This window comes from Morus notabilis, unplaced genomic scaffold, assembly GCF_000414095.1.
Source record: "Morus notabilis unplaced genomic scaffold, ASM41409v2 Scaffold669, whole genome shotgun sequence".
Classification (NCBI taxonomy): Eukaryota; Viridiplantae; Streptophyta; class Magnoliopsida; order Rosales; family Moraceae; genus Morus; species Morus notabilis.
Genome location: NW_010362919.1, coordinates 231,938 through 244,491, shown reverse-complemented (window position 1 = coordinate 244,491; position 12,554 = coordinate 231,938). Strand labels below are relative to the sequence as shown.

Genomic DNA, 12,554 nt, shown 5'->3' with positions numbered 1-12,554 from the left:
CAAAGGAGTTATAGTGGAGGAGAATATAAAATAAAATAATAGTAAAATTATAATATTTATACTTGAAGCTCTGAATATATTGCCACGTAGAGAGGAAAAAAGGGCAGAGAATCAAGACCCGTGAAGCCTTGCGGGATGGGAAAAACCAGAAGGGTCAATTTAAGAAATAGTATTTCAATGAAAGACCCCTTTGATGTACTCAAAATTACATAACATTTGGTGGTTTTGCATTGCTTGTTGAAGAGCTTTTAAAAGTTTTGTTTATGTAAATGGTTATGGGTATTTGTGTCAAAGGAAATTTTTTTTATTAATTGAATAGAAACTTGGGTTCTAGATGCTTTAAACATCATATTGTTTGTTGACAAGCATTCACGGGTTTATGAAGTTATAATAATTAATTATCCAGTCCACCAATCATTGTTGATTGAACACATAATGGGGCCAACTCAACATATTAATCAGCCATTTTAATAAATAACCATGTCTCCTTAAAACAACAACTTTGCCAAATAATAGCCATTTGGGCAATGTTATGTATCATTAATGTTTTACATGACAATTTTTTTAATTTTTAGTGGTGAAAAATTGGTAATTTTTGTACTTTAATAAAATTGTCTTTGTGTCTAGTGGCAATTGGAAAATTTACAAAGAGATTAGGGGCAAAAACAAGCAGGCCAGCATATAACTCTCAAGATCATCTTTAGCGCAAAAAAAAACATAAAAAAAAAAAAAAAAAAAAAAAACAATCTCAAGAGCATCTGTAGAATATATAAAAGAAGCTGACGTGGTGACGGTGGGTAGAGGAGCCCCACTAAACCACCCAATGGCCTACTAAGTACTTAAATGCAGAGCATGTGCAAATGAGGGGAGATTTTATAAAATTAATCCTCTCTTTCTTTTGCCTGAGGCCCCATTTGCTTTCATTCATTTACTACTGTCTAAGAGAAATAGCTTTTTTCACTTGCCCCTTTTCAGGTCTGTTTTCTGTCTTAAGTGAGGACAAGCCTTTTGTTGTGAGTATATTAAAAGTTTTGTGGACCATCTTTTCACTCTTTTCATTCCCTATAGCTATAGTTGTTACGGCCTAAGATTTATGGGACCTGAAAAAGAGAAGAAAAGAAAGCAATCATAATTAAAGTGGAAAGGTTTGATTAACAGTGATTCAGATTTAAAGGTTGTTTAAAAGTTATATTTAAACTCAAATTCTAATTCTGTTATAATGTTTTTTATTTCATAATGAGTTTAAATTTTAAACTTTTTTTTCTTATAAAATTTTCACCAATAAATTTAAATTATAATTTAAGTATATCTTTTAAACGGACGCTTAAATACTAAACACATAAATAAAGTGATTGTAGATTCAAAAAAAAAATATTGATTGATTAATTTTTGGAGAAGTCAAGGCTAAATTAAAGCCTCGTTCACTTCGCGAATTTAAGTTTTCAATTCGAGTTGAGATATGACATTTTTTGAGAGTTTTTCACTGTAGCAAAAAAGTCTGATGTGACATTTTTTGAGAGTTTTTTATTGTAGAAACCTAAAACTGAAAACTTAAATCGGTGAAATGAACGAGACCTAAGAGAAATTTTTTGTCCGTTTTCTAATAAAAATAAATCGGTGAAATGAACGAGATCTAAGAGAAATTTTTTGTCTGTTTTCCCCTTTTGTTGGGCAGATTTTCAAAGCCTGGTTTTTCTAGTGGGGCTAGTGCATCCATGTACATAATTAAACATGATTTCTTGGGCTTGGAAATGGAAAGATTCTTTCACCCTTGCTACTTTTCAGAGATTTTACAGGGTTTTTTCCTAGGAGTTTATGAAGTTGAGATCTTTTGTATCGAGGAGAAATTATACATAAATACACGAGCTTCTCTCAGAACAAAAAAAAAAGAAAAAAAAAGAAAAAAAAAAGAGAGCTTTATGCACACATTTATCACTTGGTATGAGTATGACGTAAAGAATTCTCTTCTTTTACTGTGGGAAAATAAGAAAAACTGGTCTCCAATTTTTTGCTAATAGACAAAATTGATTTGTTAATATAGCTGTTAGCTAGCTTAAGCAATATTTTTTTTTCTTTTCTTTTGAAGGATTAAAACAGATCATGAAATAATAAGTACCAATATAGCATCTAAGCAGTCTAATAGTGTTATATATATGTTCCATATGAAATAAATGTCAATAATAGACAATTTTAAGACCATAGTCTCGTGAATGACATGATTGACACTTTTATTCCTATTAAACATTCACCTAGGCTATGTCTACTTTATGTTTGTTTAAACTTTCAATCAAACGAAAAAAAGAAAAAAGAAACGAGAATTTTACCTTGTGAGCACCCTACAATAACAGTATTGACCTCAATCATACCATTTAAATTAGATGGTGTTTATGAAGCATGTGTTACCATATCGATAAAGAATCTTTTCATAATATCCAGTCTCACGTAATACGAACCGTTTGATTTAAATCTTAAGGTCGCTCATGATTAATGGCTTCATAAGTAGGGTTGGTATTCCGGATAGTGACAGAACGACACGACTCGAAACTCGCACAAAGTTAACGGGTTTAAGTTTATTATAAATGAGTTTGTGTCATAATCAGGTCGACACAATTAATACGATTAATAAATTGGTTGCGTTATGGTTGACCTCCTAACATGAAGTAACACGAATTGACACGATTAACTATATGTGTCATATGCAATCTAATGATATGTGACATAACATGAAAGTTTATGTGACATATTAAATACAAATAATGTGAATTTTAATATTTATAGGTAAAATTCATTTATTTTTTTTAAAGAAAAAGATAAATTTATCAATAAGTATGTTAAACATGTTTTGACTGTGTTAAATAAGTTATTATTATATTAGTTATTTATTCAATATATTAATTTAAACGAATTATACGAGTTGACACGATTAATGTGATTAATAAATGAGTCATTTTTAAGTTGTCATTTTTAACACGTTTAATAAACATGTCTTATTTTGATTTTTTTTAATACGATTAATAAACGAGTTGATATGAATATGACCCATTAATACAAATTGCCACCTCTATTTACAAGGATGCCCTACCAAAGAATACCCAAAAAAAAAAAAAAAAAAAAAAAGGAAAAAAAAAAGAAGAAGAAGAAAAACTTTTAGATCTCGAGTGTAAAATCGATTACATGTACTCTCAGACTGGGCAGGTTAAAATGGGGAGCAAAGTGGCAGTGGGTGTCTGAGATCGCCCATCATGGTATTCAGGTAGAGCCTAGAAAGGAGTAAAAAATAGAGAAGCTGTGTACTTATTGAACAAGACGATAGCAGCTTCCTCAATCCCCAAGGCACAACTTTCTCTGACTCTACTTCTCTCTCTCTCTCTGGCTTTCCCTTTTATATCTACGCATAACATAAAGTTGAAAGAGTCAGCAATGTAGAAAAGTAGGGCTTAAAGAAATAAACTAGTTATTGTTGTTACTCGACTTCAGTGTTATCATTCAAAACATCATCATCTTAGAAGTTTTGCTGCGAAATGACATCTAAACCTCATTTATTTTATTAATTTAAATTTTTAATTTTAATTTTATTATAATTTTAATTTTTTTTATTACAATAAAAAATTTTCATATAAAATCACATTTTAATTTAAATTAAAAATTTAAATTCACGAGCAGAGCGAAGTCCTAAACTTCAAATGCATTACCTCTTTCTTTTGTAGGCTTCAGGAGATTCCTTCCTAACTCATGGAAAAAGACACTGAAAAGTGAAAATAACACAAGAAAAGTGCAAAACGACCCATTTATAATATAATAGTTATCTATCTATTATTAACGTCTTAATCATAACTGTCTTAATAAAAATAGATCGATTTAAATAAATTACAAAACAAAAAAAATAACATTATATACATGATATTGATTTCACATTAAATTTTAGTGATGATTCTTCAAATGTGATAATAATTACATCTCGCTTTTAATTCTCTTCTAATTCGTTGAAGATATTTTCAGTTACCACTATTTGACGAATTATTGCCACGTACGGAAATGTCATAGTTCGAACATGGCTTTCACGTGAAAGACACAAAGATCAAATTAAGGCTTGAGGGTTCGTTTATTTACATATTTATATTTAAATTTTAAATTTTAAATTTATTATAATTAAATTTTTTTATAAAAAATTTCATCTAATTTTTTTATTATAATTAAAGGTTCTTTAATTTAAATTAAAATTTTAAATTAATGAATTAAATAAGACTTAAAATTTTTTTAGACGATATCAATCAATGATCTTTTTTAGTAAGTTGGCCTATTAGAATTAGTTTTTAACTATTATATCTGAGAAAATAGTAAAAAATATGTCAATATGAAAAGCTTAAAGAAGTATATAAGTTAATTTTTAGTTATAAAAATTAATATGCCAAAACTTGTCAAGTTATGGTTCATAGTTAGATAAATTATTGATAAACTTGTCAAGTTATGGTTCATAACCAGGCAAGTTATGGATAAAAAATCGTGATTTATGGACAATAACTTGTCAAGTTATGGTTCATAACCAGACAAATTATGGACGAAAACAATAATTTAACCTATTTATTAACTTATGTAAACTATTGGCCTATTTCTTTCTTATACCTAATTAAAATTACATTAAATTAAAAAATATGTATAATAGATTATTTTTTATATAATTCTGAGGACTAAAAAAATACTAATATATATGTATATATATATATATATATATATTTTTTTTTTTGTAAAAACTCGCTGTCAATTATCAAAGCTCATGAAACTTTCTTTCTTGTCCGATGTTAATCTTCTGGTCTCTAGATTCTGCTAAGTGTCAGCAGCTTTATCATCATTCCAAACAGTTCAGTTAAGCTATCCAAAGCAGAACCTCCTTTCATACGCCGAATATACTTTCTGCTCAACTAGCATTCACAGCATCGAAATAAGCAAGCCACGTAACTGTTTTCGGAAATTAGAATGTTTGTGAAAAAAGTTATATGTACCGCTTTTCCTTCTAAATAACTTCGATACAGAAAAAAAAAAAAAAAGGAAAAAAAAAAAGTCATTGGTTCTAGAGAATTTTATTAGACCACCAAGAAAAAGGTTCCTCAAATTGATTTTTATGAAACATGGGGCACTTCAGAGAACCTAAAATGACAATTAACAGGATTTTGAGGATCCAGCATAAGGTACTGGAAATGCATGCTGTGTTGGATCTGTACAAGAAAGAAACCACCACTGACCAAATGTCGTATGGCTTGTGTTTTAGCTCAGCTAAGTCCGCTAGTCTAGCCAACGTCTCACGTAGTTGTCTCTCAGTTGCAGTGTTGTCAAACATGGGCCCAGCCCGGTCCATGTGGCCCAAACGAGAAAAATGAACGGCCCGACCCACCTCGGAATAGAGCCCGACATTAGTTATCCGGCCCGTTTTGAAGGATTTCTTTTTTTTTTTTTTTTTTTTCCTATAACAAAATGCCTGTTTTTCTATTAATTTAGTAGTCAATCACGATTAACTTAGTAATTAATTATTAATTGATCAGTTTATTACTGATTGATTTAGGGTCAATCAATGATTAACTTGATAATTTTTCATTATTAATCAATATCATTTAATAATTAATAGAAATAAATTAGTAATTAATTAATTTCAATTAATAAATTATATGTTTATTAATAATACATCCTTAGTATATTATTATAATAAATCAGTCAATCCAAATTTGACTATTAGAAAAAATGGTCATTTTGCTAAAATAAAAAAGATCGCCATTTGTTTAAAAAATAAAAAGTTCGGTTATTTATTAAAAAAAGTGGTTAAAAAAAAATACATTTACCTGATTTTTGCTTAGTCTGGCGGGTTCTATTTGCGGACTAGGTCAGCCGTATGTTTTATAACGTATTAAAAATGTATAAAAAATTGTTAAACTCGCACTTAAAGTATTATGAGTATGCATTCTTACTCTTTAATTTTTATTATTTATTCTTAATCATTATTATTGTCAATGTTTATAAGCCAAACATCAAAAGGAATTTTTTTAAACAAATTTTAGTAAATAATAAATTTATGAAATTAATTTAAGTAAATAATAAATTTTAAAACTATTCAAATTAAATAATAACTGTGTAAATATTTTTTTTATAAGGGGTCCGTTTAGTTCGCTTATTTTAATTTTTAATTTGAGTTAAGATGTGATTTTATGTGAGAATTTTTTATTATAATAAAAAAATTAAATGTGATTATTTATGAAAATTTTTTACTGTAATAAAATTTAAAATTTAAATTTAAATTAATAAAATAAATGAGATCTAATAATTTAAAAAGCTTTTTTAACTCCACACCTCTATTTGTCCGTACGTAAGGTAGCGGTAGAAAGAGGGGCATAAGCCGTGAGCCAAACGTTAAAGTTACATCTCTCCCTCCATTATCTTAATCCCAGGAAGATGAACTGACGACGATCTTTTGTTACCTTCTTGTTTTTCTTTTTTTTTTTTTTTTTTTTTTTTTTTTTTTTTTTTTTTCTCTTGAGCCTTTTCTCAGGCGTTTTGTTTTCCTCAGTACACGTAGTTATGTTTCCTTAAAACCAGCACTCACCACCTGTTCGATAAAAGTCTTCAATAGAGAGTGAACTCAAATCACCTATTTTTGTCGAAGCAAACTAGTCGTGAATTCTCACGTTTATTCTCAGATTTTCGTTCCTCATCTTATTGTTTTGCGTACTACAATGCGAAGAGTTTCAAGGATCGTAGCCTCATCGGCGTCAAGCCTCCTCGCAAATGCTTCAGCTGCCGCCGCTAAACACTCTTTTACCGTCACTTTGTCCGCACGGCAGGACCTTCAACATGTCGCAGAAAAATCAATTCCCGGTGAATTTGTGAAATGGGGTTCGCTTGGGTTCTTTAGAACGTCGAGATTCGCGACTGGGTTCACGCCCTTGCAGCCTAAGCCGTTGGATTCGATCATGGATATTGAGAGAGTCAAGGATCGTTCGGCTGAGGACATCGCTTCAATTTGGGATGACGTAATGCCTTAAATCTTTTCACTTTAAGACTTTTAGTTCGGGCACTCATTGCTTTTATCTGTGTCATTAGTTTTCTCTCAATTTGATTTTTGGTTTATGCAGTTATTTTCATGATCAAATCTGAGAGGTTGGCATTTTTTTCCCCTTTGAATTAGTGTGTTAATTTTAGTTTTTTTCTTTCCTTGTTTATTTTCAATTTCATTTCTGACTTGGGTAAAAGAGGTGACTTTAGTTTGTATGCTTAACCCGGTGCTTGTTTAGATAATTCATGAAGTTTCTCATGCTTATCCTTTCATCTCCTTTCACTAATCATGAATTAACATGGATGTTTTTTGTTCTGTTTCCTATTAAGAAAAAGAATATTAATGTTTCTACTATGTTTGCAAAATGGTTACTGCTTCAGCAAGATTCATTAGATCATGTTTGAGCTATGGCCGCTACAATTAACCTCTTTGTCCTGTAAAATCTGGATGGAATATGAGCTAAGAAATGCAGTTTTTGCTAGTAGTTTAGCTAATAATACTCCCTGATTTTTCGTCTTATAATGGTTTTATGAGTCGGTTTAAGTGATTTAGTCTTATCTTAATGCTGCTTGAGGCCAAATTCTGAACTTTTCTCTCCAATTTATATTAGCTATGAAGAACCAAATTTTCCTTACGATGTGATAGGATTAACACTGCTTTTCCTATTATTGGCAAATGAATGTGGAAGGCTGGAAGCTGTGGGCCTTTCTCACTCCACAGGCCAATATGCAAAACCTTATTGTGTGACTGCTTTTGAATAGGCGTCTTAAACGGCCATGTTGGCATGTTTGAAGGCAGTCTTACTCCATGGAATGTTATTGTTGGTGATGAATTAATTTCTTTTATCTCACCTGTTACTAAGTACTCAATTGTGAGGTTTTCAGTATCACTTGGGACGAGGCCATATCGGAGCATCCATGAAAGCAAAACTTTTTCACCTGTTGGAGCAAAGAGCAGCAGATTGGTAATTATTGTCCATCACGTTGGGTTATTTACATAGCTCAATTCCTAATTTATTTTCTAAAGTTCCATTCATCTGCAGCCGGTATTTTGTCATCCCTTTGTGGAGAGGAAGTGGTTATACGACAATGTTTGTTCAAGGTTGGTCTTTAATCACTGGCTTCTAGCATTCATATAAAGCGTTATACTGGGATATTATAGATTATACATAAGCTTTGAGGGTTCTTTTAGATTGTCTTGTTGATAAACAAAACACTAGGCCATGGTTTAAGATATACTATATTTAAGAACTATTAGGGGTAATTAATTTGTCAAGACGTTTAGTGAAGCAAAGGAGTGACGGGATTAATGGAAGGATTTTGGGACTCATGGTTGTTTGGTAGGAGAGAAAAGAGGATGGATTGGACTGAGTGAGGGATTTCAAATCCTTCCAACAACCCAATTTTAATCAGAGGAAGTCCATAACAAACACAAAAGGTCCTTCCTTTCTCTCTATTTTCCTCATCTAGGTTATATGCCTTTCTTTCCTTATTTACTTTCCCTCTTACCAAACATAGCCAAAGGCTAAAGCACATTCATGGCTTCCAAATTCTAATGGAATGGCTTGGTTTGCAATAAATCTAATCAGGTTTTTTTTTTCTTCTGTCCTGTTTAAATTTATTAAGCTTTTTTCTTTTTAATAAACTGAGAAAAAGAGGCGATTAGCATCAAGGAATTGGAGGCACATCCCATTTAGGTCGGCACCTACCCCAGCACCTATCCCCAAAAAAAACTAAAACCGTAAGAATTCTTGGTCCCGGTTAAGTTCTATTAAACTTGCACCATATAAACCTTGAGACTTTATCTGCACAAGATGTCAAGATTGAGTGAAACAAGATGGTGGAAACAAAACAAACTTTTAGTTTGAGGAGTACCATAGTTTTTATATTCACTAAAACTCTTCACTCAAACCTTTGTTACAGTGCAGATGCCACACATGCTTATCACTGGTCTTGAAGATTACAAGGCTAGGGGAACTCAAGCGTCTCCCTACTTCACCATAGCATACTACAAAGAGTTTGCAGAAACCAAGGACATTGCGCTTATCCGAGGCGACGTGGTGTTCACCAGCAAGCTCACGGACTCGGAGGCGAAATGGCTTCTTGAGACAGCTCAATCTTTTTACTTAAACGATGCGAGGTACAAGTTGGTCGAAAGATTCAACAAGGAAACTCGTGAGTTTGAGTTCAAGGATGTCCTGCGAGCACTTGAAATGCCCGTTCTATGATTTTTATTTATTTATTTTCTTTTTTGCTGCAAATAAGAATTATAGTCAATTTGCTATTTGATATTGAAGAATGCATTGATCTTTTTGTTTTGTTTATGTATTTGGATTTGTTATTTCTATTGAAACCCAAGTATTTCAGTTAGCTTTAACTTTTGCAATTTCTTTTTTTTTTTTTTTTTCGTTTTCTTGTATCTTGATCTTGAAAAAGAAAAATCTATTGGCTTACTTAGATAAAAGGATAACAAATATTTTTGAGAAAAAGATAAAAATTTCTTTTATGGTCATTGTGATTGTCTGAACAACTAGCTACATGTCGTTTTAATTTTTTTTTCTTTTTTTTTTTTTTGCAAATACAAGTCGTTTTACTTAACTACAACGTAAAACAGCAAACGACGTATTGTTTTCACTTAAATTACAACGTAAAACAGCAAACGACGTATTGTTTTCACTTAAACGACAATGTTGTGTTGCTTTCAATCTTAAACGACAGTATTCTTGGTAGGCAATGGAGTAAGCGAATATGGTTGTCTTTAAGTGTGAGCCTTGAAATTGCAAGTATGCGAAATTAGGGATGGCAATTTGTGTTACGTGTTGTGTTTTTATCTTATTTTGATCATTTTTGTTTGAAATTTACAGTCAACTCGAACACGACATGTGATACAAAATTTTTTAAAAACCGCAATACAAACACGACACGACCACTTTATGAGTTGACATGGCACGACACGAAATGACCCGTGACACGAAATTGACCCGTGAACTCAAAATTGACATGAAAATTGTATACTTTTATTTAGTTTTTTACATATTAGAAATAACTTAAAATTCATAACACACTAAAATATAATAACATCCATTGAAATTAAGTAAATAATAGTATAAAATTTTGAGTATAACTATCATGATATTACAAGTTCATAATAAAAAAAATATGTAATGAAAAAAATATGTATTTTTTAGTTTTTGATGAGTTTCGTATCATATTCGAGTTAGGCAGGTCTAACCCGAAATTGACTTGTGTTTTTCATGTAATTTCAGGTCGACCCAATTCTAATCTGAACCTCTTTTTTCTCAACCCTAATCCGTGAAATTCGTATCATTTTCGAGTAATGTTGTTGTGTCATGACCCATATTACCGGCCCTATGTGAAATTACGAGCTAATCTAACTCACAGAAGGGAAAGCATGAGCTAAAATTTAAACAAGTTTTAGTATCAAACAACAGAAGAGGAGAAACGACATCTTGTGTTTTCACTTGAACGACCGCAAACTTTAATACAAACGACAAATCGTGCTTTACTAACAATATATGACAAAAACTAGAGTTTAAGGGGATGTTTAGTACCTAGATTCGTTCCCTGATTCGAATCATGATTCGTGATTCACTACAATATTTTCTCTTATAAAAAATATACATAAATTAAAAATAATTTTAATCACATGATTCTAATATATGAACCAATCGTCTCCTAAGTCTTAAAATACATACCCCTAAAAAAAAAAAACGGCGTATTATGTAACTTAAACGACATTTCAAAAAAGGTCTCTTATTTTTTTGCTAATCCTAAAAAGGTCAAATAACAGCAGGCTTTTGCCGGTATTAAACGACGTCGTTTTCTTATCAAATTGATGATAATGGTTACCTCGACGGGAAGCGAAGGGAGACGCTGCTCTTTCTCTGTTTCGTCACCAAAACCAAAACCCTCGTTCAGCTCTCTCTCCTCTCTCTCTCTCTCTCTCTCTCCTCTCTCTCTCTCTCTCTCTCTCTCTCTCATCCTTTTTCTCTCTCTAAAAGCTCCATACTCAGACTCGTGTATTCCTCACTCAGTCGCTTCCTCTCTCACATAGACCCAGTAAGTAGAAGCCTTACTCTTCACAATCCCTATTTTCCCGGAAACTCTACATCGCACTATTCAATTCCATTCCATAAAAAAGAAAAAAAATGTGTATTTGTGTAAGATTCTCATTTTTGTTATCTTCAATTTTCGCTCAGCATCAGAGGAAGAAGAAGAAGCTCCCATGGCCGATCCCTCCGACGAGGCCGCCCACATCGAGAAGCTCTACGAGTTCGGCGAGCGTCTCAACGAATCCAAGGACAAGTCCCAGGTTTTTTGCTCATAATTCCTCAACTTCCATGGCTTTTTCTTCCAATTGATTTTATTGCGCAAAACTTAGGGTTTGTTTATTTTTTTTTTTGTGTTTTTATTTCTCATTGCAGAATGTGAAGGACTACCAGGGGATTATTGATGCGGCCAAGACGAGCATCAAGGCCAAGCAATTGGCTGCCCAGCTCATCCCTAGGTTTTTCAAGTTCTTCCCTGACCTTTCCGGTCCCGCCATCGATACTCATCTTGATTTGATCGAGGAAGAAGAGCTTGGGGTCAGTTTTTCTTGTTTAATCATGCTTATGTTTAGTTTTTTGCGATACAGTAGGATTTCAACGTCGTATTTCGTAATTTCTGGTACAAATGTGCGAAAAGTCATCAAACTTTAGAACCAGGAAATGAATTTGTTGGGACATTGTATATGGGGTCTCGTCATTATGTCAAATTTCGTGTTGTTCAATACAGGTTCGGGTTCAAGCGATTCGGGGGCTTCCCCTTTTCTGCAAGGACACGCCGGAACATATTGCCAAGATTGTGGACATTCTCGTGCAATTGCTTGCAGCGGGTAAAGTATTGTTCTTTTGGATTGTGGTTTTGTGAGTTCATAACTGCTGCTGTCCTTTTTATGCCCTTTTGTTTTTGGGTGTATAAATATGATTTTGGCCGTTGATTATGGTGATGTAGAGGAATTTGTCGAGCGTGATGCGGTCCATAAAGCTCTCATGGCTCTTTTAAGGCAGGATGTGAAAGGTAATGTTTGCTGTGTTTGAATCGTCTGAGAATCTGACCCCGTTTTATCATTGGGAAGTCTGATGTAAATTTTGTTTTTTGAGATATAAAGCAATGCGACCATAGACATTCCATAACTTAATTATATATACCTTGCTTGGCGGAAAATACTCCATATTACTTACTTTGGATTGTGTCCAGTGAAATTTCTGTCACCAAATTGTGAGAGGAAATTTTAAAGAATGTCTTTTTATTTTGTCTCCTACAAGTGATATCTTTATATCTCTTGTTTAAATGTATTAGAATTCTTTATATCTCTTGTTTAAACGTATTAGAATTAACATGCTTTCTGTTTCTATCTATCAATCTTGTTTACTTCGCTTTATCCTTTAAATTCATCATATGGGCTCCTAAATTCTTTTTAGTTGCGCCCAAGTTGATATGGTTTTATCCCC

At 32.3% G+C, this 12,554-nt stretch overlaps 2 protein-coding genes across 2 annotated transcripts in view; both read left to right on the top strand.

Annotated features, from left to right (window-relative positions):
• Nucleotides 1-6,363: 6,363 nt before the first annotated feature.
• LOC21392216 (ATP synthase mitochondrial F1 complex assembly factor 1) lies at nt 6,364-9,389 on the top strand. The gene is made up of 4 exons (XM_010103232.2): nt 6,364-7,016; nt 7,924-8,003; nt 8,082-8,140; nt 8,962-9,389. Exons 1-4 carry the CDS (start codon nt 6,720-6,722, stop codon nt 9,264-9,266), a joined length of 741 nt encoding a protein of 246 aa, XP_010101534.1. The 5' UTR covers nt 6,364-6,719; the 3' UTR covers nt 9,267-9,389.
• A 1,527-nt stretch (nt 9,390-10,916) lies between these two features.
• Nucleotides 10,917-12,554, top strand: part of LOC21392215 (apoptosis inhibitor 5-like protein API5) — a 6,236-nt gene continuing 4,598 nt past the window's right edge. Inside the window, exons 1-5 of the mRNA XM_024168990.1 lie at nt 10,917-11,118; nt 11,259-11,371; nt 11,484-11,645; nt 11,836-11,935; nt 12,055-12,120. Of these exons, the coding sequence (XP_024024758.1) occupies nt 11,285-11,371; nt 11,484-11,645; nt 11,836-11,935; nt 12,055-12,120 (415 nt within the window). The 5' untranslated portion in view covers nt 10,917-11,118; nt 11,259-11,284. The remainder of the gene's footprint in view (nt 11,119-11,258; nt 11,372-11,483; nt 11,646-11,835; nt 11,936-12,054; nt 12,121-12,554) is intronic.

Bases quoted from the DNA above. Each gene is read 5' to 3' on its own strand.
- LOC21392216 (XM_010103232.2), top strand. From the start codon at position 6,720: ATGCGAAGAGTTTCAAGGATCGTAGCCTCATCGGCGTCAAGCCTCCTC. The intron at 7,017-7,923 runs GTAATGCCTTAA...TGAGGTTTTCAG, and splicing joins TCGCTTCAATTTGGGATGAC to TATCACTTGGGACGAGGCCA. The intron at 8,141-8,961 runs GTTGGTCTTTAA...CCTTTGTTACAG, and splicing joins TACGACAATGTTTGTTCAAG to TGCAGATGCCACACATGCTT.